Source organism: Salmo trutta, chromosome 5, assembly GCF_901001165.1.
Source record: "Salmo trutta chromosome 5, fSalTru1.1, whole genome shotgun sequence".
In the NCBI taxonomy this organism is placed as follows: Eukaryota; Metazoa; Chordata; class Actinopteri; order Salmoniformes; family Salmonidae; genus Salmo; species Salmo trutta.
The window spans coordinates 26,131,138-26,158,973 of NC_042961.1; the positions used below are offsets into that span (position 1 = coordinate 26,131,138).

The following is a 27,836-nucleotide window of genomic DNA, read 5'->3' on the forward strand; positions in this document are numbered from 1 at the left end:
GCTTCTGCTTTTGAAAGTCACATCTGTGTTTTCAGGTTTAGATTATTTGATCAAATAGTCTCTCACCCAGCCCCAATTGACTCTGTAACCTTGAGACTGTTTAGATTTTCCTCCCTACATCACTTTATATCAGATGGAATCTAAACTGACAGAGCCCCAATAAGATATTGATGTCTAAAACAACAACAATAAAAGTTCTTATGAACTGTTGCTTACTCAGTTTTAGGCTCCCCTCGGCATTGTATTAGTGTTGCAGTATTTTCTCACTGAGTTTAGATATAGGCAATTCCACAGTAGAGACTGACCAGATCAAATCGGTCTTGTGTAGCAAACTTTGAAATTGGGTTTTTTACATTGGATAAAAGTAGAGACTCAGAGCTACAAAATGGTATATCATACACTGCAAATGAGGAACAATGGGAAAGTAATTCTGCTTTGGAAGTTGATCAACTTGTAAACTCACTTTTGAGAAAAGGGCCTTGAAAGTTGTGAGACCTACTGGAGTGCTCTCCAGTGTCTACACCTATTCAGCATTGTTCACACCCTCTTAAGCCAGCCCCACCCATCTCTTTCAGGATTCACATGTGAGGTCATGTGCTAAACAGTGAGTAGTGTAGTAAAGATTAAGACTAAAAGTGGTAGTAGCCTACAATAAGGAACAATTCCATGTAAACATAGTGTCCAGATAAAAAAAAATGTTATAAATATTAGACACTTACCCAGACACACTTGTCTAAATTGATGGGTCATGTGAAATAAATGCTATAACCCCCAGCCACATCCACTGGTGGAAAAAGTAGTACATTATCATAGAGTAAAAGTATGTATCATTTCAAATTCCTTATATTAAAACAGACGACACAATTATTTTATTTTTAATGTGTTATTGATGATAGCATAGGGCACACTCCAACACTCCACAAACTAAGCATTTGGGTTTAGTGAGTCAACCAGATCAGAGGCAGTAGGGATGACCAGGGATGTTCTCTTGATAAGTGTGTAAATTGGACAATTTTCCTGTCAAAATGTAACAAGTACTTTTAGGTGTCAAGGAAAATGTATTGAGTAAAAATTACATTATTTTCTTTACGAATGTAGTGAAGTAAAAGTAGCCAAAAATATAATATAGTAATGTACAGACACCACAAAAAACTACTTAAGTAGTACTTTCAAGTATTTTTAATTAAGTACTTTACACCACTGCCCAAATGCCTTCACACCAGTACATTAACATACTTTATAATGTATACTGTTAAACATGTACTTATCACATAGTATTCCATACATTAGTTAAGGCCATACAACCTGAGTTGAAACCTGAGTGAGGCACACATGTACAGTACATAAACAGATACATGCACCATATATTTATGTGGTGGACACTTGATACGGTCACATGATATTGTTGTGGTATGTCACAAAATCATGTTACGACCACACATATCAATATTCATTATATATATCAATATTTTTCTAAGTGAATGGTCTCTACAGAAGGTGTAAACAGTACAGCCAAATGGTTACTTGCATAGTAGCAATGTCAGAAATAGATTGTGTCAATATACATAACATATACAGTATGGACAAGAACAATAACGATGTCAGTGATAAACGAGGTGGTTATATGCATACAATCAGGGGTAAAGTGGCTGAGCAGCAGGTAAAAAAAAATGGAGCAGCAACGTATGGCGTGTGTGTTAGGAGAGAGTCATTTGAATAGAGGCACTGCAGATAGTGCTGATGACTGGTCTGTCCAAACCACGCATGAACAAGAATCTATATTCGGAGAGCCCGTTTCTGTCCTGCCCTTGACTTTGGTGCAGGCCATGTGATGTCCATAGCCTCTTCGTCGCAAAACTCCCTGATCTTGTCAAAAACATAGTTTGTCTAGCTGTGTCCAGTCCAGGTGGTGCTTTTACAGGCAGCCCATCTATGAGAGGAAGGATGCGCAGTAGCTGAAACCTGGTCCCGACAGTCTGAACGACAACACCAGGCTCCAGAGCATTGAAGCAATAAAACAGGGAATAACAAAAAAATCTGAAGACATTACAACCCTGCACAACGTCAATTCACCTCCCAAGTTTAGATAAGAATAACCTCATACAATGAAAATTATTTTTTACCTGAAGTGCTGGTACTGCTTGATCTGTGGCAGTGGCCTGAAGTACGGAGTCAGGTGTTGTTGCCAGCCATAGCTTTCCACCAGCACCGTACCATCTTCCAGTCCAACCAGCTTTGGGATGTTGACCCCTGTCACAGTGCTGTCCTTCACAACACCAGCAATCTCAGACAAAGTGTTCTCTGGTCTTTCTGAAGCACTGCTTGATGAGGCCGAAGCAGCAGTCAGGGGGAAACTTGGTTTGGCCTGTGATCAGGAAGTGAAGACCCAGATTGTGGTGGAGCTTGTGCATGGTTCACCAGGCACAATACCAGAGCACAAACTTGTTCTTGTTTTGGCCACTGCAGTTATCACAATTCACAGGAAATGGTGCATGTAATTAATGACTGTGCTGCTGCCTTTACTTGCTTGGGCCAGCTCTCTTTTTGATGACTGGTGGATAAGAGTCAGGCGTGTTCTACTGATACAAATATTTTAGCATTATTATACAATAGATGCGACATGTCATTCTGAGATACCACTACACAGTTCATACAGGGAATGTTAGCTACTGTAACTAGCTAGCCATCTAACGTCAGCTGGCTAGCTAACAGCAAGCTCTAACTAGCAATACAAACCGATTGTCATAGCTAGCTAAAGTTAACCAATTGGTTCAATGTTAGCTAGTAAGCTAGCTAACATTAGGCTACAACTAGCAATGCAAAATGGCATTCTGAGAAAATTACACTAACGTTACTGTTAACGATATGCACTAAGAGTCGGGAAGCAAGTTCAGGGAATGAGTGTTTTAATAAAATAAACATAATCCAAAACAAGAAACACTAACAGCACATAGACCAAAGGGAGTGACATATTTAGGGAAGGTAATCAGGGAAGTGATGGAGTCCAGGTGAGTCTGATGACACACAGGTGCCATCTCAGCATAATTCTGTTACTGTGACCTGACTTGTGACATACGCCTAGTTTTCTGAATCAGGTCACAGTAACAGAATTATGCTGAGATGCAAATTTTTCACTTTAACATGTATGACAAACAAAAAAAACACTGATTTAGAAGTTTAACAAACTACACAACTCTATGCATAATACAGTGGGGGGAAAAAGTATTTGATCCCTTGCTGATTTTGTACATTTGCCCACTTACAAAGAAATGATGAGTCTATAATTTTAATGGTAGGTTTATTTGAACAGTGAGAGACAGAATAACAACAAAAATATCCTGAAAAACGCATGTCAAAAATGTTATAAAATTATTTGCATTTTAATGATGGAAATAAGTATTTAACCCCTCTGCAAAACATGACTTAGTACTTGGTGGCAAAACCCTTGTTGGCAATCACAGAGGTCAGACGTTTCTTGTAGTTGGCCACCAGGTTTGCACACATCTCAGGAGGGATTTTGTCCCACTCCTCTTTGCAGATCTTCTCCAAGTCATTAATGTTCGAGGCGGACATTTGGCAACTCGAACCTTCAGCTCCCTCCACAGATTTTCTATGGGATTAAGGTCTGGAGACTGGCTAGGCCACTCCAGGACCTTAATGTGCTTCTTCTTGAGCCACTCCTTTGTTGCCTTGGCCATGTGTTTTGGGTCATTGTTATGCTGGAATACCCATCCACGACCCATTTTCAATGCCCTGGCTGAGGGAAGGATGTTTTCACCCAAGATTTGACGGTACATGGCCCCGTCCATCGTCCCTTTAATGCGGTGAAGTTGTCCTGTCCCCTTAGCAGAAAAACACCCCCAAAGCATAATGTTACCACCTCCATGTTTGACGGTGGTGTTCTTGGGGTCATAGGCAGCATTCCTCCTCCTCCAAACACGGCGAGTTGAGTTGATGCCAAAGAGCTCCATTTTGGTCTCATCTGACCACAAAACTTTCACCGGTTGTCCTCTGAATCATTCGGATGTTCATTGGCAAACTTCAGACGGGCATGTATATGTATTCTTGAGCAGGGGGACCTTGCGGGCGCTGCAGGATTTCATTCCTTCACGGCGTAGTGTGTTACGGCGTAGTGTGTTGAGATCATTGACAAAATCCTCCCGTGTAGTTCTGGGCTGATTCCTCACCGTTCTCATGATCTTTGCATCTCCACGAGGTGAGATCTTGCATGGAGCCCCAGGCCGAGGGATATTGACAGTTCTTTTGTGTTTCTTCCATTTGCGAATAATCGCACCAAATGTTGTCACCTTCTCACCAAGCTGCTTGGCGATGGTCTTGTAGCCCATTCCAGCCTTGTGTAGGTCTACAATCTTGTCCCTGACATCCTTGGAGAGCACTTTGGTCTTGGCCATGGTGGAGAGTTTGGAATCTGATTGATTGATTGCTTCTGTGGACAGGTGTCTTTTTTACAGGTAACAAGCTGCGGTTAGGAGCACTCCCTTTAAGAGTGTGCTCCTAATCTCAGCTCGCTACCTGTATAAAAGACACCTGGGAGCCCGAACTCTTTCTGATTGAGAGGGGGTCAAATACTAATTTCCCTCATTAAAATGCAAATCAATTTATAACATTTTTGACATGCGTTTTTCTATATATTTTTGTTGTTATTCTGTCTCTCACTGTTCAAATAAACCTACCATTAAAATATTAGACTGATCCTTTCTTTATCAGTGGGCAAACGTACAAAATCAGCAGGGGATCAAATACTTTTTTCCCTCACTGTACCTACTTTGAACATTTTACAAAGAATATTTCACAAAAACACATGTATTGTAGGAACTGTGCAGATGCAAAGTTTGGTAACAGAATTATTTTAAACTCTCCCTCAGCTCTATATGCAACCACATTTTCCCAAAAATATCTGCTCTGAATTAAGATTCAAAGATGTCTGAAGAAAGAATGGGGTTTCAGCTATTACATAACACTGAGTAAAATCTGTCTTCTCCAGCATGTGTCGTTTTTCTTTGTTGATTTTTTCCCCTGTCCCTCCGATGATTAACATTTTTTGACAACCAATCAAAAACGTGTTCTATTGAAGCGTTCTTGGTTCTAGGTGCGCAAGGCACAGTAAGCCAGTATGCAGGCATTTGTGAGCATATTGGTGGCCACATTAATTATAGGACGACTTGGGATAATGATGATCCAAGACAGTGCATGAGAAGGCCATATTTTCCGTTGATAGGCCTATCTGTTAATGCCAATACATCCTGACAAGATACACACTGGCCTGCTAATGTGCCTTTCTGGACCTTGTAAACCACGTGTCAAACTCATTCCATAGAGTGCCGAGGGTCTGCACGTTGTACTTGATTGATTAAGGTCACTAATTAGTAAGGAACTCCCCTCACCTGGTTGTCTAGGTCTTAATTGAAAGGCTAAACCAGGGGCCTCCTGAGTGGCACAGCAGTGTAAGGCACTGCATCGCTACAGACCCGGGTTCAAGGCCCCGGGCTGTATCAAAACCGGCAGTGATCAGGAGTCCCATAGGGCGGCACACAATTAGCCCAGCGTCGTCCGGGTTAGGGAAGGGTTGGCCGGGGGGGCTTTGCTTGGCTCATCAAGCTTTTGTGGCGGGCTGGGCGCCTGCAGACTGACCTCGGTTGTCAGGTGAACAGTCTTTCCTCCCACACAGCTGGCTTCCGGGTTAAGCGGGCGGGTGTGAACCTTCGCCTCCCAAGCCCGTTGGCGAGTTGCAGCGATGACAAGATTGAAATTGGGGAGAAGGGGACAAAATAAAAATAAAAGGATAAACCAAAAACCCGCAGACACTCAGCCCTCTGTGGAATGAGTTTGACACCATGTTGTAAACTGTGGAGAAAAGATTGATTATTGATCCAAATGGTTGCCTAATCAAGCCTAGGCTTCATTATTAATATTATTTCAGAATTAAACATGCATTCAAAACACAGGGCTTTTTAGCAGGTATTTAAATTACATTCACTGCAGTTTACCTCCTAGACTAGAATTATTTACTCCAATCATTATTTTTTTAAATTCGTTATTGTATTGTGTTGTTTTAACCTAGGTATGATCATTTTCTTGTCCCTAAAGCTTAATCAATTGGGGAGATTTTAGAGCTGCATGCCCACCGGGATGGAGCGCAGCCTGGGGAGCACACTATCCTAGGCTACCTGTCATTTCATAATCTGATTACAAAATATTTTTCACTGTGTAAATTCATTGGGAATAGGCTATACACTGCGGTATTAGGCCTAATATTTACCTAATAAATGATGGGTTGCATAAGCTTCTAACTTAGGCTACACATCTCTAGTCTGTCTTCATGGTTCTCTTTGCGCAATTACACACCTGGCCTCTCTGCTACATGTCAACTACAGTGTCTTGCCTATGTATTCACCCCCTTTGCTATGAATCCCTTAAATAAGATTTGGTGCAACCAATTACCTTCAGAAGTCACATAATTAGTTAAATAAAGTCCACCTGTGTGCAATCTAAGTGTCACATGATCTGTCACATGATCTCAGTATATATACACCTGTTCTGAAAGGCCCCAAAGTCTGCAACACCACAAAGCAAGGGGCACCACCAAGCAAGCGGCACCATGAAGACCAAGGAGCTCTCAAAACAGGTCAGGGACAAAGTACAGATCAGGGTTGGGTTATAAAAAAATATCAGAAACTTTGAACATCCCACGGAGCACCATTAAATCCATTATTACAAAATAGAAAGAATATGGCACCACAACAAACGTGCCAAGAGAGTGCCGCCATCCAAAACTCATGGACCAGGCAAGGAGGGAATTAATCAGAGAGTCAACAAAGAGACCAAAGATAACCCTGAAGGAGCTGCAAAGCTCCATAGCGGAGATTGGAGTATCTGTCCATAGGACCACTTTAAGCCGTATGCTCCACAGAGCTGGGATTTACGGAAGTGGCCAGAAAAAATAAGCAAACATGTTTGGTGTTCACCAAAAGGCATGTGGGAGACTCCCCAAACATATGGAAGAAGGTACTCTGATCAGATGAGACTACAATTGAGCTGTTTGGCCATCAAGGAAAACGCTATGTCTGGCGCAAACCCAACACCTCTCATCAGCCCGAGTAAACCATCCCCACAGTGAAGCATGGTGGTGGTAGCATTTTTTTTTCATCTGCAGGGACTGGGAAACTGGTCAAAATTGAAGGAATGATGGATGGCGCTAAATCCAGGGAAATTCTTGAGGGAAACCTGTTTCAGTCTTCCAGAGATTTGAGACTGGGATGGAGGTTCACCTTCCAGCAGGACAATGACCCTAAGCATACTGCTAAAGCAGTATGAGTGGTTTAAGGGGAAACATTTAAATGTCTTGTAATGGCCTAGTCAAAGCCCAGACCTCAATCCAATTGAGAATCGGTGGTAAGTCTTAAAGATTGCTGTATACCAGCGGAACCCATCCAACTTGAAGGAGCTGGAGCAGTGTTGCCTTGAACGGGCAAAATTCCCAGTGGCTGGATGTGCCAAGCTTATAGAGACATACCCCAAGAGACTTGCAGCTGTAATTGCTGCAAAAGGTGGTTCTACAAAGTATTGATTTTGGGGGAGTTAATAGTTATGCACGCTCAAGTTTTCTGTTTTGTCTTTATTTCTTGTTTGTTTCACAATAAAAAATATTTTGCATCTTCAAAGTGGTAGGCATGTTGTTTAAATCAAATGACGCAAACCCCCCAAAAATACATTTTAATTCCAGGTTGTAAGGCAACAAAATAGGAAAAAGGCCAAGGGGGTGAATACTTTCGCAAGCCTTGTATAACTATTCTTCTTAGCTCTTTGTAGTCCCAGAAAACGCTAGACTACAATAACGTGTTGTACACTTAATTCAAGAAATGTATTTACTTCTGCTAGCCAATCAACTTTCAAGTTTACAATTTGTATTAGTTGTACGGATACACATGATATACATCGTCCAATGAAATGCTTACTTGCAGGTTCTTTCATGACAATGCAACAACAAGAAATACTAAAAGATAAGAATACAAACAAAGTAAATGGCTCAGAATGGAATACACATTTTAGTATAAGTATAATACAGGAAGACAATTTACAGTAGAAGGGGGAATGGGGAGCAGTGTATAAACTGAGCAGTATAATAAAAGTCTGGTAGCAGCAGTTGTGATGTGTGTGTGTATGTGTCTGTGCATGAGTGCGTGCATGTGCGGAAAATCGGAGCAGGTGGTCAGTCCAGTTCAAGTGTTCAGCAGTCTAATGGCTTGTAGATTGAAACTGTCTCTGAGCCTTGTGGTAACAGACCTCATGCTCCAATACCATATGCCCAACAGGAAGGGAGAGAACAGCTCGTGGCTGGGGAATGGGGTCCTTGATGATGCTGCGTGCCTTCCTCGTGTACCGTTTTGAGTAGATGTCCTGGATTGGTGGGCTCATGGTCACAGTGATGTACTGAGCCATATTTACCACCTGCTGGAGGGCCGTACCAGTCCGTGATACAACTGGTCAGAACACTCTCAATGGTATAGCGTTAGTATTTGGAGAGGACCTGGGGCGGCATGCCAAATTTCTTCAGCCGTCTTATGAAGTAGAAACGCTGTTGTGCCCTCTGACAAGAGTGGTGGTGTTGCTTCAGGGGGCACCGCACAGCTGGATTTTCCTGTGTAGTCCTTGCCACATGTGACTCTAGTCTGAGTTGTTGAACATAAATTAAAGTTTGAGCCTGTATTGTCTTTTTGCGTCCCTAATAAATTTGCGGAGCTCACATCTGCTTGCCTTGTACGTGTTGCGCATCACTGAGTCATCTGGGTTTGTTCTGCTGACATAGATTGCTGCAGTATGGGCTCTCAGCATTGTACGGATATCTCCGTTCATCCAGGGTTTTGGATTGTGGTATGTCCGGATAGTTATTGTGGGTACAACATCATCAACACATTTCCTAATGAAGCCTGTGACTGATGATGTATTTTCATCAATGTTGATGGATGAGTCCTGGGTGGATGAATCTTTGAACATATTCCAATCAGCAGAGATTCCAGCTTACTCTTGCTTGCTGAATGTCACGTCCTGACCAGTATAAGGGGTTGTTTGTTATTGTAGTTTGGTCAGGGCGTGGCAGGGGGTGTTTGTTTAGTGTGTTTCGGGGTTTTTGGTTGATGTTTTCTATTTCTATGTGGGTTTTCTAGTTTTTCTATGTCTATGTTAGTTTTGTCAATGACCTCCAATCAGAGGCTGATCTCCAATCAGAGGCAACGAGGATCAGCTGCCTCCAATTGGAGATTAACCCAAACAACTCCAACATAGAAATAGAAGAACTAAAACATAGAAATAGAAAACATAGATAAACCCAAAACACCCCGTCATGCCCTGACCTACTCTACTATAGAAAATGACATCTTACTAGGGTCAGGACGTGACATTAACTGAGCTGTTTCAAAAGTTCTGAACCTACAGTGCCTTCGCAAAGTATTCAGACCCCTTGACTTTTTCCACATTTTGTTAGATTACAGCCTTATTCTGAAATTGATTTAAAAAAATGTATCCTCAATCTACACACAATACCCCATAATGAAAGAGCAAAAACAGGTTAAAAATGAAAAAAAACAGAAATATCACATTTACATAAGTATTTAGACCCAACTGTATTTGGGGAGTTTATCCCATTCTTCTCTGCAGATCCTCTCAAGCTCTGTCAGGTTGGATGGGGAGCGTTGCTGCACAGCTATTTTCAGGTCTCTCCAAAGATGTTAGATCGGGTTCAAGTCTGGGGTTTGGCTTAGGGTCATTGTCCTGTTGGAAGGTGAACCTTCACCCCAGTCTGAGTGCGCTGGAGCAGGTTTGCATCAATAATCTCTCTGTACTTTGCTCCATTCGTCTTTGCCGCGATCCTGACTAGTCTCCCAGTACCTGCCGCTGAACAACATCTCCATAGCATAATTCTGCCACCACCATGCTTCACCGTAGGGATGGTGCCAGTTTCCTGCAGACGTGACGCTTGGCATTCAGTTCAATCTTGGTTTCATCAGACCAGAGAATCTTGTTTCTCATAGTCTGAGAGTATTCAGGTGCCCTTTGGCGGACTGTCATGTGCCTTCTACTGAGGAGTGACTTCCGTTTGGCCACTTTACTATAAAGGCCTGATTAGTGGAGTGCTGCAGAGATGGTTGTTCTTCTGGAAGGTTCTCCACAGAGGAACTCGATCGGGTTCTTGGTAACCTCCTTGACCAAGACCCTTCTCCCCAGATTGCTCAGTTTGATTGCTCAAGGACGAGTCTTGGGTGTTCCAAACTTATGTAAATAAGATATCTGTTTTTTATATTTAATACTTTTGCAAAAATATCTAAAAACCTGTTTTCACTTTGTCATTATGGGGTATTGTGTGTGTGGATTAATGATGACAATAAGAATAAGGCTGTAACGTAACAAATTCTGGAGAAAGGGAAGGGGTCTGAATACTTTCTGAATGGACTGTATATTTTCATCATGATTTGGACCGTATATATTAATGAGCCAAATCTGTTTATGGTCCAATAACATATTTAAAATAATCCATCTACCTTGCGGCTCTGTTTGGACAATTTGCACATTTGGATCAAAATGATTGTTCATTAAAATCATCACTCATTTTGAATTTGTTTGCTCATGGGAGAAGTATATTTTGCCCCCCAGTCCTTTTTCCACACAACTTCATCTAAAAGTGTTGAATGAGTTTCCTGTAAATAACAGATAACATTTCTTCTCTTTTAGCCAGGTAAATACTGATCGTTTTTTCTTATTATCTGCTAAGCCATGACAATTAAAACTGGCTATACTTATTTCATCATTTACCATAATGAGATACAAGTTTCAATTCTATTTATCATAATATATGTTTGTACATTTACCATTAAAAAGCACCCTAATGATTGAGTGTCCGTATAGCTGTACCATGATATTTGCATTGCTACTAAGTAAACATCCAATTGTTCTCCGCTATTCCACCCGCTGAAACATCCCCCGATCCCAAGTTGGGTTATCAACCCAGTGACCGGCAGACCACCCCATCCCTCCAGATCCCAGGGCCCCCAACAGACCAGGACCCATCCCTCAAAAAGGGCACACAGTGCCACCCACAGAACAGAAGCAGATCAACCGGCAAAAGTATTTCCAATGCCCCACCTCGATTGTGTATGTATGTGTATATATATATTAAATATATATATATATATATATATATATATTAAATTGCTACATTTAAATACTAGTTTTATATTTTTTGTCATTACATATACATTGAAGTATTATTTACAGTTTTCACTGACAATGAACACACCCTGACGCACTGAATGGTCTGTATTACCACCTTATTAATAGGCCTACAGTGTGCTGATCAGTTGATTGACAGGTGTAACCTACTGCAGAATGATAAACCGTCTGCTGGTGTGGAGGCTCGCCAACGTTTATAGTTGTATGTATAATTGATCGTTATACTGATCGTTATACTGTAGTTATCATCCTTGGTGTGGATGGCCCTTTGGAGTGGCCAATTTCAGTGTCTGAGCAATGTAATGGATAATCTGTGGTCACACACGATATCTCAATTGGCCCTAGGGTGGCGATGCATCATTATTGGGGGAAAACATGTTTACTGTTGCCTTGTTGGTAATGGTGAGAGGATAGCATGTCTTGGGGGTATGATCTTTGACCCTCTGTAACTTCATCACTCGTCATTATTCACGATTCCAGCTACAATAGTCATTTACAACATTAATAATGTCTACACTGTATTTCTGATCAATTTGATGTTATTTTAAATGGACAAAAAATGTGCTTTTCTTTCAAAAACAAGGACATTTCTAAGTGACCCCAAACTTTTGAACGGTAGTCTCATTCATAAACAAAAATGTACTGTATATCAGTAAAAACTAGCATTTTAGTTATAAAATAAAATAACAAAGCGACCATTGAATTATTATCTTAAACAATAAATAGGCCTAAACAGATCCATTTTGGAAATTGCATTCATGAATGAATGTGACTGTTTTTAGTCTTTGATGTAATCAAGGCTTAACAAAAAAACTACAAAAATGTTACAGCAGACTCTCAGGTACGCTTATAATGTATTTAGTGTTGTTACATTGTTCCAAACTGTCCAAAAAATTACAGTGTTATGTGGATTATTGTCAGGCGCTTTACTTTTTCTATGTTCCGTGTTTTTGGCACGCTATTGTTTTTATGTGCTGTCATTTTTGGAACGGAATTAAAGTGCGCCTGTTCACTACAATCTGCTCTCCTGCACCTGACTTCGCCTAACGTACAAACCCTTGACACTTGCTCCTTACCTTCTTTTTCTTGATCTCCAGTATTTTCCACATCTAGTCAAATTTATTCCACACATCTGACTTTCCCTTTACCTCCTGAGCAACCAATTGATATAACCAATTTATTGATGTGATTATGATATGCTATAGGTCAGGCCCTATTGGTCAGGTGTATGCAATGCATACATGTGTCACGTAAAGAGAGCAAGGTTGAGGGAATAGGAAGTGCTTTTCCTAAACAAATTAGGGATTTCAATAGCATTACTTTTCAGTCAGAAATGGCTGTAATTATGTTGTGGCTTCAGCAACACAGACAGTGCGACATACACTGTTGATGTGCTGTGGTGGTTGCTGCAGCAGGGAGGAGAGAGTGAATGAGTGCTAGTCACACAGTCACTCGCTTAACACAGCGCAGCAAGTCTGAGCCAGGCCCGGCACAATCAAATCAATTGCGGTCGGTCTCCCTCTAGTCATTTGTGTGTGTGAAATTATTTCATCAAACAGTTCGCTTAAAGCATCAGACAAGCTCAGAGCATGTAGTTGATTTGATTAAAACACATAGGATGTGTCTATATACACTGCTCAAAAAAATAAAGGGAACACTTAAACAACACAATGTAACTCCAAATCAATCACACTTCTGTGAAATCAAACTGTCCACTTAGGAAGCAACACTGATTGACAATAAATTTCACATGCTGTTGTGCAAATGGAATAGACAACAGGTGGAAATTATAAGCAATTAGCAAGACACCCCCAATAAAGGAGTGGTTCGGCAGGTGGTGACCACAGACCACTTCTCAGTTCTTATGCTTCCTGGCTGATGTTTTGGTCACTTTTGAATGCTGGCGGTGCTTTCACTCTACTGGTAGCATGAGACGGAGTCTACAACCCACACAAGTGGCTCAGGTAGTGCAGCTCATCCAGGATGGCACATCAATGTGAGCTGTGGCAAGAAGGTTTGCTGTGTCTGTCAGCGTAGTGTCCAGAGCATGGAGGCGCTACCAGGAGACAGGCCAGTACATCAGGAGACGTGGAGGAGGCCGTAGGAGGGCAACAACCCAGCAGCAGGACCGCTACCTCCGCCTTTGTGCAAGGAGGAGCACTGCCAGAGCCCTGCAAAATGACCTCCAGCAGGCCACAAATGTGCATGTGTCTGCTCAAACGGTCAGAAACAGACTCCATGAGGGTGGTAATGAGGGCCCGACGTCCACAGGTGGGGGTTGTGCTTACAGCCCAACACCGTGCAGGACGTTTGGCATTTGCCAGAGAACACCAAGATTGGCAAATTCGCCACTGGCGCCCTGTGCTCTTCACAGATGAAAGCAGGTTCACACTGAGCCCATGTGACAGATGTGACAGAGTCTGGAGACGCCGTGGAGAACGTTCTGCTGCCTGCAACATCCTCCAGCATGACCGGTTTGGCGGTGGGTCAGTCATGGTGTGGGGTGGCATTTCTTTGGGGGGCCGCACAGCCCTCCATGTGCTCGCCAGAGGTAGACTGACTGCCATTAGTCACAGAGATGAGATCCTCAGACCCCTTGTGAGACCATATGCTGGTGCGGTTGGCCCTGGGTTCCTCTAATGCAAGACAATGCTAGACCTCATGTGGCTGGAGTGTGTCAGCAGTTCCTGCAAAAGGAAGGCATTGATGCTATGGACTGGCCCGCCCGTTCCCCAGACCTGAATCCAATTGAGCACATCTGGGACATCATGTCTCGCTCCATCCACCAACGCCACGTTGCACCACAGACTGTCCAGGAGTTTGCGGATGCTTTAGTCCAGGTCTGGGAGGAGATCCCTCAGGAGACCATCCGCCACCTCATCAGGAGCATGCCCAGGCGTTGTAGGGAGGTCATACAGGCACGTGGAGGCCACACACACTACTGAGCCTCATTTTGACTTGTTTTAACCTGTTGAGGCCACGGGTTAGCAATGAACCCTGAGACGGGATTGCTAGCAAGGCTGGAAATTCAAAACATCAAAAATCTAATAATTTCAATTTCTCAAACAATCAACTATTTTACACCATTTAAAAGATAAACATCTCCTTAATCTAACCACATTGTCCGATTTTCAAAGAGGCTTTACGGCAAAAGCATAAAGTTAGATTATGTTAGGACAGTACATAGCCACAAAAGTACAAACATCCATTTTCAATTCAAGGTCAGGTGTCACCAAAAGCAGAAACCAGCTAAAATTATGCACCAACCTTTGACAATCTCCATCAGATGACACTCCTAGGACATTATGTTATACAATACATGCATTTTTTGTTCCATCAAGTTCATATTTATATCCAAAAACCGCATTTTACAGTAGCTGTGAAATTCTGATTTTTTTCTTCTCTGAAATGCTTCCGGTGAACAACGTTACAATTTTCAAAATTACTATTCGAAAACATTGGTAAATTATAATATTGTCATTCAAATAATTATAGTTTAACATTTCGTAAATGATACTGTCTTGCCAGATTTCAAAATAACTTTACTGGGAAATCACAAGTTGCAATAAACCAGGTGCTGTGCTAAGAACAATAAGCTAGCCTAATTAGCTTAGCATCATCTTGTAACCATGTAATATCAATAATACTATTGTCAATAATCCATTACCTTTGATTATCTTCATCCATTGGCAGTTCCAGGAATTCCAGGTCCACAACAAATGTGGTTTCTTTTGACAAAGTTCATAATTGATGTCCAAAGAACTCCAAGTTGTTCCATGTTGTTAGCGCTTCGGTGGCTACTAAAAAGTAGCGCGGGGGGGGTGTGTGAAGTCACTGCAAAAAGTTTAAAAAGTTACAAAAATAATCTATTTATGTTTGTTCAAACATGTCAAACGTTGTTTAGCATCAATCTTTAGAGCCATTTTTAACGTGAAACATCAGTAATGTTTCAACCCGACCTCACCTGTGTCTAGAAAAACGTTTTTGAAAAATGTCCCGTGTCTCATGATTGGCAGGTGCAGGCCATAATGGAAGTGACGACATCCCACGGACGTCAACTTCAATGCATTCTTATTTGCTCCCTGTTAATCATGGAAGCTTCAAACAACTTTATAAAGATCGCTGACATCTAGTGGAATCCGTAGGAGTTGCGAACTGAATCCTTTCTCACTATGGTATCTAATAAACAATGACACTAAATAGTACAGCCACAAAATTCTCATTTTTTTAAATCTATTTTTCTCAGGTTTTTGCCTGCAATATGAGTTTTGTTATACTTACAGACACCATTCAAACTGTTTTAGAAAATTCAGAGTGTTTTCTATCCGAATGTGTTAATAATATGCATATCCTAGCTTCTGAGTTGGTGTAGGAGGCAGTTAAAAATGGGCACGTATTTTTTTCAAAATTCTCAATACTGCCACCGTGGCCCGTAGAGGACATTACATCAAAGTTGGATCAGCCTGTAGTGTGGTTTTCCACTTTAATTTTGAGTGTGACTCCAAATCCAGATCTCCATGGGTTGATAAATTGGATTTCCATTGATTCTTTTTGTGTGATTTTGTTGTCAGCACATTCAACTATGTAAAGAAAAAAGTATTTAATAAGATTATTTCATTCATTCAGATCTAGGATGTGTTATTTTAGTGTTCCCTTTATTTTTTTTAGCAGTATATATTAAAATACACATTGAAAAATGTAGACTAATCGATTGGTCGAAAGTACAGACGACTCTTGGTAAAGCAAGATTGTTTTGGGGCGGGGACAGCCCTAGTAAAAACACTAACTTATTGGTATGTCTACCTTTACTTGTTACTTCTGTAAACTTTCATTATCCTCCCTCATCATGAGGGACAGAAATTAGAAAATATCATAAAGGTACAGTATATGGGTTTTTGGTAAAGGAATTACAAGGCAATGTTTCTTAAACTTACAGAAGGCAAATCATTTCACCAAAACAAAATGTAAGTCTTTTTTTATTATTTATATATGGTTTAAAAATATATATATTTTCCTTTTTTATTTTCCCCTAACCCTACCACCCCACACCTAATTGGAGTAAACTAATGGACAACAACACTTAGGCCTCTACTTCCATGTCACGCATGTGTGTAGAAACGGACCAAGGCGCAGCGTGAGTATCGTTCCACATCTTTATTATATTGTGAAACTTAGCCAAACAAACAAAACACAAACCGTGACGACAGAGGGGCAACATGCACTAACTCAAAATAATCTCCCACCAACACAGGTGGGAAAAACAACTACTTAAATATGATCCCCAATTAGAGACAACAATGACCAGCTGCCTCTAATTGGGAATCATACAAAAACCCCAACGTAAAAAAAATAAACTAGAGCACAACATAGAAAAAAGAAACTAGATAAACCCCCCAGTCACACCCTGACCTACTCTACCATAGAAAATAAGAGCACTCTATGGTCAGGACGTGACATTCCAGCTTTTATACAATGTATTTTACAATAGTTCACTTTTGTGTATTTTTAATCCCTAAATATAAGTGTTTATCTTAGTTGGCAGGGGGTCTTTTCTGCAATTTTGAGCAATTGTATTGGTGTAAAACAATATTTCTGCAATTTCTGGGGAGTAGACAATATAGCTCAGTATTTTAATTATTTATTTTAAACCATCATTATTGCTCAACCTTATCAAGGGTGTCAATAATTTGGATCTCCACTGTATACAGTTATTACACTGGCTATCACTGTAATGAGCTCCGCCCCAAACAAGACCAAATTAGGTTGGGCAGGACCAGATCAATTCTGAACTAATTTACAAGTTTAGACATCACAGTACAGCACATTAGAGCCCAGTAGAGTACAGCACATCACAGTAAAGTATAGTTCAATACAGTACAGTAGAATACAGAATACAGTGCATTATACTGTACTCTATTCTAGTGTGCTCTACTGTACTGTACTGAACTCTACTTTTCTTTAATGTGATGTGCTGTCCAAACTTGTGAAACAACCTTATTGTGTTTTGATATATTTGTCATACATTTAAAAAAATAATAATAATTGGTAGATGTTTTGTGAGACCACTTTTACATCTGTTTGTCCAGAAATCAAATCCATTATGTATGCCTAATTTTAAAGATGGAAAATGGTAGAAAAATACCAACATTTCCCAGAAATATAGTATTAGCTTTCATTTGGCATCAATTTGATATGCTGCTATAAACTTCACGTTGGTGCTTCTGGGTCCTTTTTACATAGAAATGGAAATATCTTAACTGACAAGGCTCAGATTGTTTTGTCTCTATGGACAATTAGCACTGATGTGATTTACCAGTACTGCTCCATGGGAGACACCAAAAGATAACATCTCTTGAACATTTGATGTGAATGAATTTGACACCACTTTCTCTGTACTGTCTGCCCTCTCAGAGCTGTGGGGGACTTCCTCTTCTCTGTCAGTTCATTGTACTTCCTGCCTTGATCAGTCATAGATCAGACACACACATAGGATTGTCTACCGTTCCCCAGCCGTGAGTATTTAGCACCTCTGAACAGAGTGCGGGCTGAAGTTTGTACTTGTTCACATATAGCCGATCTCGGCAAAATACTTGAGTTTCGAGTTTTAATATCAAATGCACAACTAGTACAGTGAAATGCCTTTCTTGCTAGCTCTAACCCAATGCAGTAATCAATAACAATGTAATACTAAAAATAACAAGGTAGAACAAAAACACACAAGATATAAAAATAAGAAATAAAAAGCAATTTACAGCTGGTACTTGTTTTATCAGGTTTAGGCCTTTGGCTGATTGAGGAGGAAAATAAGAGATGAAGACAAAAGATTAGTATAAAGCGCAGAAAATGGGTTAAGTCATGGATACTGCAGCGATAGGATCAATTTGCATATCCACATTTTTGCCGTGAGCTGGAATCACATGAAATATCTGATTTCAAGAATTTTGCCCGACTCTTTCCTGAGCAGTTTCACATGTTGAAAGAGTAGGTCACTCCACTCATCCAGAGGCAGAATAAAATCTACAGGGATTGCATCTCGGTGGGAGAACGTCTCATGATTGCGCTGTGCTTCTTGGCAATGGGTAAGCTAATAACGTTTTCAGAAGACACAACAAACTGGTTTTCATGAGCTATAATAATAGCTAGCTAGTAACGTAAGCTGGTTAACTAACATTTTCAGCCAGAAAATATAAATAGCTAGCTTAAGCTAGCTAATGTTCTAGCTATACCATAGATGGCATATACTTGAACAAAACACTTGGATAGATGGCTATCGTCAAACAATGTTGGTTGATTATAACATATTGTTGAATCTTGATACTTGGCTTTGTATAGTTCTGAGTATAGTATAGTTATAGCTTTGAGGTTGGCCAGATAACAGTTGTTTACAATTTCTGTTTTGATCTGCTATCACCTAATGGGTCTACCAGTTGTACTGTGAGCAGTTTGATGAGTTAATTTGTGTTTGACATGATCTCTGGAGTTGATGTGATAAATATTGGCTTTCCACCCTCTAAAATGCATTGTGTTTTCTATTCTGTTTTTCAGTGCCCAGACGCAGTAGACGAGTGGTAGGAAGTAGCCCTTGGATTCCAACAGCAATGAGATTCTCCTCTTTGTTATGGAGCATTGGATGGAAAACATGTAACCACGGTCTAGATCCATGTTCTACAATTACACAACTCTATTATGTTGATGGCACTGGTGGACAGCAATTACAACCTGTACGTTGATGTTGGATGCAATGGACAGGTTTCGAATGGCGGGCTGTTTGGCAGATGTTCTTTACAGGATGCCTTGATGAAGAGGACCGCCAACATCCCTGCTGATGCGCCACCTTCCTGACACCGACCATCTGGCTCCATACACTATCGCTGCAGATTAGGTATTTCCCCTGAGGCCGACCTCATGAAGCCATATCCACAATGGCAAGTTGAAGACCCCTAAAAGGTCTTCAACTACAGGTTGTCATGTGCTCAGAGGGTCATGGAAAATGCAATTGGCAGCCTAGCTAATCGTTTCAGAGTCTTCCTGACCACCATCAACCTTCATCTTGAGAGAGTGGTGGAAGTTTTGTTGCCTTGCTTCGCTTTACACAACTTCCTGCAGAGTGAGTGCATGGACCGATACGCACATGACATTGTTGACATGGATGGAGCCAATCAAGAAACTTTCCCAGGAAGATGGAGACAAGACCCTCTCCTACCGCACTGCTCTCTGCCATACACCACTAATACTGAAGTGAGAGCTAAGCAGCACAGAGACACACTCTGCAGTTACTTCATGTCAGTGCATGCAGTGCATTTTCAGTGGGACAAAATAACTACAGCCTAGCCCATTTGATTAGAAATTAAGCCCAGCAGTCACCACCACAGTCATTCATGTGGCATGTTTAAAAGCAGAGCATGCATGTTGTTTTGTTCAGAAAACTGAGTGTACACCTTTGCGAGACAAAAACAACATTAAAATGCTACTTTGACTGCCTGTCTGTTTCTGGCTTGTTTAGATTTTTATTGTTCCATCACATACAATATGTCATAACTTTGTACACAACACTGAGTAAGAATGATAAACAAATTATTCTTTAGTGAGCCAGAATGCAATACTAGCCACCCAAGCCTTGATTAAAGGAAAGGAAGATACCTAGTCAGTTGCACAACTGAATGCCTTCAACTGAAATGTGTCTTCCACATTTAACCCAACCCCTCTGAATCAGAGAGATGCAGGGGGCTGCCATAATCAACATTCACATCTTCAGCACCCAGGGATGAAATGCAGATTTTGACCTTGTCAGGTCAGGGGTTTGATCCAGCAATCTTTCGGTTACTGGCCCACCACTCTTAACCACTAGGCTACCTGCTGCCATTAGCATGTGAGTATGATCTACGCATCTCCAGGCCCATTAAACTGGAATGTTTTGTTTTAAATCTGCAAATCAAGAACACACAGACTACTTTTGTTTAGCATGTAATATGAAGATAGAATTAGGCATGTTCCTCCTTCATCTGATAGAACTGACTAGCCAGGCAGATCTTAAGAATAGTTACAGATTTAAACCATGCAAAAGTCTGAGCTTCTTTATTTTGTGATAAGTGCAGTGCATTCGGAAGTATTCAGACACCTTCCCTTTTTTCCAACAGAAATACCTTATTTACATAAGTATTCAGACTCTTTGCTATGAGACTCGAAATTGAGCTCAGGTGCATCCTGTTTTCATTGATCATCCTTGAGATGCTTCTACATCTGGATTGGAGTCCACCTGTGGTGACTTCAATTGATTGGAAATGATTTGGAAAGGCACACACCCGTCTATATAAGCTCCCACAGTTGACAGTGCATGTCAGAGCGAAGACCAAGCCATGAGGTCAAATTAATTGTCCGTAGAGCTCAGAGACAGGATTGTCTCAATGTACAGATCTGGGGAAGGGTATCAAAAAATGTCTGCAGCATTGAAAGTCCCCAAGAACACAGTGGCCTCCATCATTCTTAAATGGAAGAAGTTTGGAACCACCAAGACTCTTCCTAGAGCTGGCCGCCCGACCAAACTAAGCAATCGGGGGGGAATGGCTTTGGTCAGGGAGGTGACCAAGAACCCGATGGTCACTCTAACAGAGCTCGAGTTCCTCTGTGGAGACGGAGAACCTTCCAGAAGGACAACCATCTCTGCAGCACTCCACCAATCAGGCCTTTACGGTATAGTGGCCAGATGGAAACCACTCCTCAGTAAAAGGCACATGACAGCCCACATGGAGTTTGTCAAAAGGCACCTAAAGGACTCTCAGACCATGAGAAACAAGATTATCTAGTCTGATGAAAACAAGATAGAACTTTTTGGCCTGAATGCCAAGCGTCACGTCTGGAATAAACCTGGCACCATCCCTATGGTGAAGAATGGTGGTGGTAGCATCATGCTGTGGGGATGTTTTTACGTGGTAGGGACTGGGAGACTAGTTGGGATAGAGGGAAAGATGAATGGAGCAAAGTACAGAGACATCCTTGATGAAAACTTGCTCCAGAGCACTCAGAACTTCAGACTGGGGCGAAGGTTCACCTTCCAACAGGACAACAACCCTGAGCACACAGCCAAGACAATGCAGGAGTGGCTTCGGGACAAGTCTCTGAATGTCCTTGAGTGGCCCAGCCAGAGCCCGGACTTGAACCCTATCTAACATCTCTGGAGAGACCTGAAAATAGCTGTGCAGCGACACTCTCCATCCAACCTGACTGAGCTTGTCAGGATCGGCTGAGAAGAATGGGAGAAACTCCTCAAATACAGGTGTGCCAAGCTTGTAGCTTCATACCTAAGAAGACTTGAGGCTGTAATTGCTGCCAAAGGTACTTCAACAAAGTACTGTGTAAAGGGTCTGAATACTTATGTAAATGTGATATTTCAGTTTAAAAACTTTTAAAAGCTCGACATGTTCCCGCTCCCCAGCCGGCTCTACAGGTTCCCGCGCCTCAGCAGGCTCTACAGGTTCCTGCGCCTCAGCAGAAGCGACCGGCCCGCTCCTCTGGTCGGCGTCCTGTAGCTGGAACCGCGCATCAGGGAGGGGGTACTGTCATGTCTACTCCCGCTCCCCCTCTCGAGGTGCTCGATGTTGCCAGTTTACTCATTATTACGCACACCTGCCACAATTGTTATGAGTACCTGCGCCTCATGAGACTCACCTGGACTTCATCACCTTTCTGATTACCTCCCCTATATCTATTACTCCCTTTGGGGAGTGCGTTATTGCATTATTGACTCTGTTTCTGTGTTTAATGTCTGTATGCTACTAGTGTTTCTTGTTTTGTTCCGTTATTTATTAAATTCACTCCCTGTACTTGCTTCCCGATTCTTAGCGTATACGTTACACCCCAATCTCAGAGTTGTTGTGGTTGTGCTGACTGGTGCTGGTCTGGTCCTCATCTGTGGGCACTGGGGTAAAAATGCAGGCTGTGCTGAGCTGGTGCTGGTCTCGCCCTCCTCCATGAGCGAGGGGTTCCAATGGACGCTGTTGTTCTGGTAGCTGGCCATCATACAGCCAGCTACAGCCTACCTAGTGGGCGAGGGGGTCCCACTAGGTAGGCTGTATCTGTCCTCCTCAGGACTATCCTAAGGAACACATTTTTGGGGGGGAATGTACACTGAACAAAAATATAAACACATGTAAAGTGTTGCTCCTATGTTTCATGAGCTGAAATTAAAAATCCCAGAAATGTTACATATGCACAATAAGCTTATTTCTCTATATTTTTTGGCACAAATTTGTTTTCATCCCTGTTAGTGAGCATTTCTCCTTTGCCAAGATAATCCATCCACCTGACAAGTGTGGCATATCAAGAAGCTGATTAAACAGCATGATCATTACACAAGTTCCCCTTGTGCTGGGGACAGTAAAAGACCATAAGCTGCCTCCAACTTCGTTTTAGATAATTTGGCAGTACATCCAACCGACCTCACAACCACACAACCCCCCACGTGTAACCATGCCAGCCCAGGACCTCCACATCTGGCTTCTTCAACTGCAGGATCGTCTGGGGGGTGGGGGGGTGCTGAGGAGTATTTCTGTCTGTAATAAAGCCCTTTAGTGGGGAAAACTCATTCTGATTGGCTGGGCCTGGCTACCTAGTGGGTGGGCCTGGCTGCCAAGTGGGTGGGCCCATGGCTGTACCCCTGCCCAGTCATGTGAAATCCATAGGTTAGGGCCTAATGAATTGATTTTAATTTATTGATTTCTTTCTATGAACTGTAACTCAGTAAAATCTTTGTAATTGTTTTATGTTGCGTTTATATTTTTGTTCAGTATAGCTACATACCCACACTTGCATATCAAAGCAGCAGGATCTGATCTTATGGGAACAAGTTGCTTCAATTTATGTTTATTTACCTGGGAGTTCAAGTTGGATACAGAGGCTCTCTGCTTATATGGGGCTCCAGAAAGTGCAGTATCTGAAGGATGAAGATTTGTCTTCCCGTGCCCCTTCCATCAGCACTACCCGAGGGCGCCACCTTCCTGGCCTTGGTGTAATGTGTCCTCAGTCTTCCGTCTTGTTTCGACTTCTTCCACTGAAAGTCGAAGCAAAAAATATTGAACAGTGTTTTCAGGAGAAAAGAGCACGATCTTCTGCAAATCCTTCAAGCTTTATGGACTTTGAGCCAATCTCTTCAAAGTCAAGTTGTCAGCCGCTGTAGAGCATTGTGATTCTACAAGTAGAAATGTCAGGGTCGTCTCTATCAAGTAGGTACACCTTTTGTTCTAGCAAGAGAAGGAAAGGCCTCCTACTGTGATATGTACCTACCGGCAGTCAGATTCTCGGTGTGTTTCACACTTTAGGAGCAGGACCATTTCTCTTTAAACTTCTGGCAAAACTCTTATGGTGATCAGTTTTTAACTCACAACTTGTGCTCATACCACTGCAAAATATGTAGTAGCTTGTCTCTCCGTTGACCAATTTCATATGCATTTGCTCAGCACGGTATCTATTAATGGTCTTTAATGCAATTTTACACTGTATTTATGCACTCAAAATGTGCTTTGAATTTAATTTTTTTATGAAAGTGTGTCCATTTTCACTGTATGGATCCTACGCCATGACATTTCCAACCTAACTACTTCACACAGCCCCTCCGCATTGGTCGGTTAGCAATTTGCCTTTTAAGCACAATGCATTGTGGGATCCGACTGCTTAATCCTGGGGCATTAGAATGGAGGATACATTCCTGCTGGCAAAAGAATTGCCCTCTCATCACGGAGGTGACTCGGGAACATCCCAATTACCACTCTTACCAAACCTCTGCCATCACTCTTGAGAGTGGAAGGAAGACTATCTTGTTAAAGAAGGGGTGGAGGAAGAGGAGCGAGTGATTTGACCTTGGCCATCTGTCTGTAGGAGAGTGCCGATAGGACAAATGCGACGTGCATGTAAAGCAGCAGGTCCCGTCTGAATGCAGACTCCACTGCCATGCTCCACCACGCACTGCACGGTCATACTGCCAGGCCAGCCCTGCAGCAGACAGGATGATATAAGGTCTGACAAGAGCGATCAATATTTTAACAGATATGAAATCCCAAAAAATGACATTTGAGGTGTATTTGAAATTATGTGGATCTGGGCTGAGCAACAAGCGTGACATCAATCATTAAACACTCGTCCTCTTTTAGCCCACAGCTCTGAGGGGAAGGAGGGCCAGTAGAGAGGGGTTGGACTGGTTATCTCAGTATTCAAAGTCAAAATAATGTACTTCTGTATTCCTCCCCAGGAGTGGAAAATCAATGGGAAAACTTTGCAGAGCTCCTGGACTGTCCATGCTGTGATGGCAGGCAGGGTGTGCGTGCTGTTGGACAAAGACTGGTGTTTTTTTTTTACTGCCGTGTGTTTGTGGAGTTTATATTGTCTGATATGTTTGTTTGTTTCACTAGAGCAGTAGGTAACACAGACCCCCGTCTTTGTCGTAACGAGTCCCTGTCGACTCTCCAAACGCAACATTGACTGAATAGCTACTGTTTTTCACTATGAGTGTTTGTGTGTGTGTGTGTATATCTGTGTCTGTGCACTGCATTCGTCTTTGCTTTTGTGTCAGTGTGTCTGTGTTAGTGGATTACCTGGACCCATGCCGGAGGCTCAGTGTGTTATGACTAGCGGTGTAACGGTACACGTATTACCGAAACATTCGTATGGGGTCCTCGGTTTGGTCCGAACTGTGAACCCGAATGAATACATGAACAAATACACACATATCATACATATATTTATATATACACAGTACCAGTCAAAAGTTTGGACACACCTACTCATTCAAGGATCTTTCTTTATTTTTATTATATTACACATTGAAGAATCATAGTGAGTACATCAAAACTATGAAACAACACATGGAATCATGCAGCAAGCAAAAAAGTGTTAAACAAATCAAAATATATTTTATATTAGAGATTCTTCAAAGTAACCACCCTTTACCTTGATGACTGCTTTGCAAACTCTTGGCATTCTCTCGACCAGCTTCACCTGGAATGCTTTTCCAACAGTCTTGAAGGAGTTCCCACATATGCTGAGCACTTGTTGGCTGCTTTTCCTTCACTCTGCGGTCCAACTCATCCCAAACCATCTCAATTGGGTTGGGGTTGGGTGATTATGGAGGCTAGGTCATCAGATGCAGCACTCCATCATTCTCCTTCTTGGTTGGGTCATTGTTCTGTTGAAAAACAAATGATAGTCCCACGAAGCGCAAACCAGATGGGATTCTAAATCAATCACAGACAGTGTCACCAGCAAAGCACCCCCACACCATCACCTCTCCTCCTCCATGCTTCACGGTGGGAACCACACATGCGGAGATCATCCGTTCACCTACTCTGCGTCTCAAAAAGACATGGCGGTTGTAACCCAAAATCTCAAATTTGGTCTCATCAGACCAAAGGACATATTTCCACCTGTCTAATGTCCATTGCTCATGTTTCTTGGCCCAAGCAAGTGTCTTCTTCTCATTGGTATCCTTTAGTAGTGGTTTCTTTGCAGCAATTCGACCATGAACGCCTGATTCACGCAGTCTCCTCTTAACAGTTGATGTTGAGGTTTGTCTGTTACTTGAACTCTGTGAAGCATTTGTTTGGGCTGCAATTTCTGAGGCTGGTAACGCTAATGAACTTATCCTCTGCAGCAGAGGTAACTCTGGGTCTTCCTTTCCTGTGGCGGTCCTCATGAGAGCCAGTTTCATCATAGCGCTTGATGGTTTTTGCGACTGCACTTGAAGAAACATACGTAAGTTCTTGAAATTTTTCGTATTGACTGACCTTCATGTCTTATAGTAAGGGTGGACTGTCGTTTCTCTTTGCTTATTTGAGCTGTTCTTGCCATAATATGGACTTGGTATTTTACCAAATAAGGCTATCTTCTGTATACCACCCCTACCTTGTCACAACACAACTGATTAGCTCAAACGCATTAAGTAGGAAAGGAATTCCACAACTTAACTTTTAACAAGGCACACCTGTTAATTGAAATGCATTCCAGGTGACTACCTCATGAATCTGGTTGAGAGAATGCCAGGAATGTGCAAAGCTGTCATCAACGCAAAGGGTGGCTACTTTGAAGAATCTCAAATATATTTTTATTTGTTTAAACCTTTTTTGGTTACTACATGATTCTATATGTGTTATTTCATGGTGTTGATGTCGTCACTATTATTGTACAATGTATAAAATACTAAAAATAAAGACAAACCTTTGAATGAGTAGGTGTGTCCAAACTTTTGACTGGTACTGTATATGCTATGCTTATGCTGCGTTGTATGCCCCTTGAGTAAATCTGAGCGGAAAAAACATTGAAGGTAAATCCTGGGGCAAATCATCATTCATTGTATATATCCCTGTGGAGCACATCATTGATTTGTTTGCGGTTCATAGTAGTATTTGTAGAAGATTGAATTGTGCTGAATTGACGATGCATTAGGTGTGTTCTCCAAGGGTGATATTGTGACACCAGAAGTGTTCATTACCTATTTTAACCACAAATAGCCATAAATAAGACCGTAATGAGTCCGGACTGGATATTTACAGCCGGATCTAATCAGAGATAAATAGAAATCTCTCACGAAGTTATTGACAGGATGCATACTTTATTGGACATTTGTGTTAAATCACCCCACAGGGTTGTATTTCTGTGGTATTTACTCGTATGTCCCTAAGGTCACCATCTCACAGTTCACCTTTCCCCTCTTCTGTCCACAGGATTCTCAGTAACAACAAGATCTCACTACTGAGAAACGCCTCCTTCTTTGGCCTGACAATCCTGGAGAAACTGTAAGTAAGCCATCTGCTGCAGGGAATTTTTCTGTTTGTCTTCCCCTGAGCCATAATAGCTGTCATCATGAAAATGACCCTGCCTGCGCTGTGAAAGGGACAGTGCAAAGGGACAGCCATGGGAGCTAGGGTAACGCTCAAGGGGCGGTTGTTGTTAATGCTAGCCCAAATCAAGTAATTGACTGCATCCACCTTCAAGCCACCACACGTAACCTCAATTGCCTGAGTCAATGTCTTAAAATGCATAATACATAAATTGTAAGTTGGTACAGTTTGGCTTTGTAATGTGATGGGGCACTGATTGTGATGATAACTCTGTCAGTTGAGATGTCACCGTGGTCTGCATACAAATTAATTTCTAAGTCAAATTTCTCCTTGTGGACAATAAAGTATATCATATCATATATATATACAGTGGGGGGAAAAAGTATTTGATCCCCTGCTGATTTTGTACGTTTTCCCACTGATAAAGAAAGGATCAGTCTATAATTTTAATGGTAGGTTTATTTGAACAGTGAGAGACAGAATAACAACAAAAATATCCAGAGAAACGCATGTCAAAAATGTTATAAATTGATTTGCATTTTAATGAGGGAAATAAGTATTTGACCCCCTCTCAATCAGAAAGATTTCTGGCTCCCAGGTGTCTTTTATACAGGTAACGAGCTGAGATTAGGAGCACACTCTTAAAACCTGTTTGGGATAGGGGGCAGTATTGAGAATTTTGGAAAAAATATGTGCCCATTTTTAACTGCCTCCTACACCAACTCAGAAGCTAGAATATGCATATTATTGTTCAGGTTTGGATAGAAA

The 27,836-nt window shown here is 41.7% G+C and overlaps 1 protein-coding gene across 1 annotated transcript in view; it reads left to right on the forward strand.

Annotated features, from left to right (window-relative positions):
• Nucleotides 1–27,836, forward strand: part of LOC115193959 (adhesion G protein-coupled receptor A3-like) — a 301,644-nt gene that overhangs the window by 26,700 nt on the left and 247,108 nt on the right. The window contains exon 2 of the mRNA XM_029753120.1: nucleotides 26,952–27,023. Within this exon, the coding sequence (XP_029608980.1) occupies nucleotides 26,952–27,023 (72 nt within the window). The remainder of the gene's footprint in view (nucleotides 1–26,951; nucleotides 27,024–27,836) is intronic.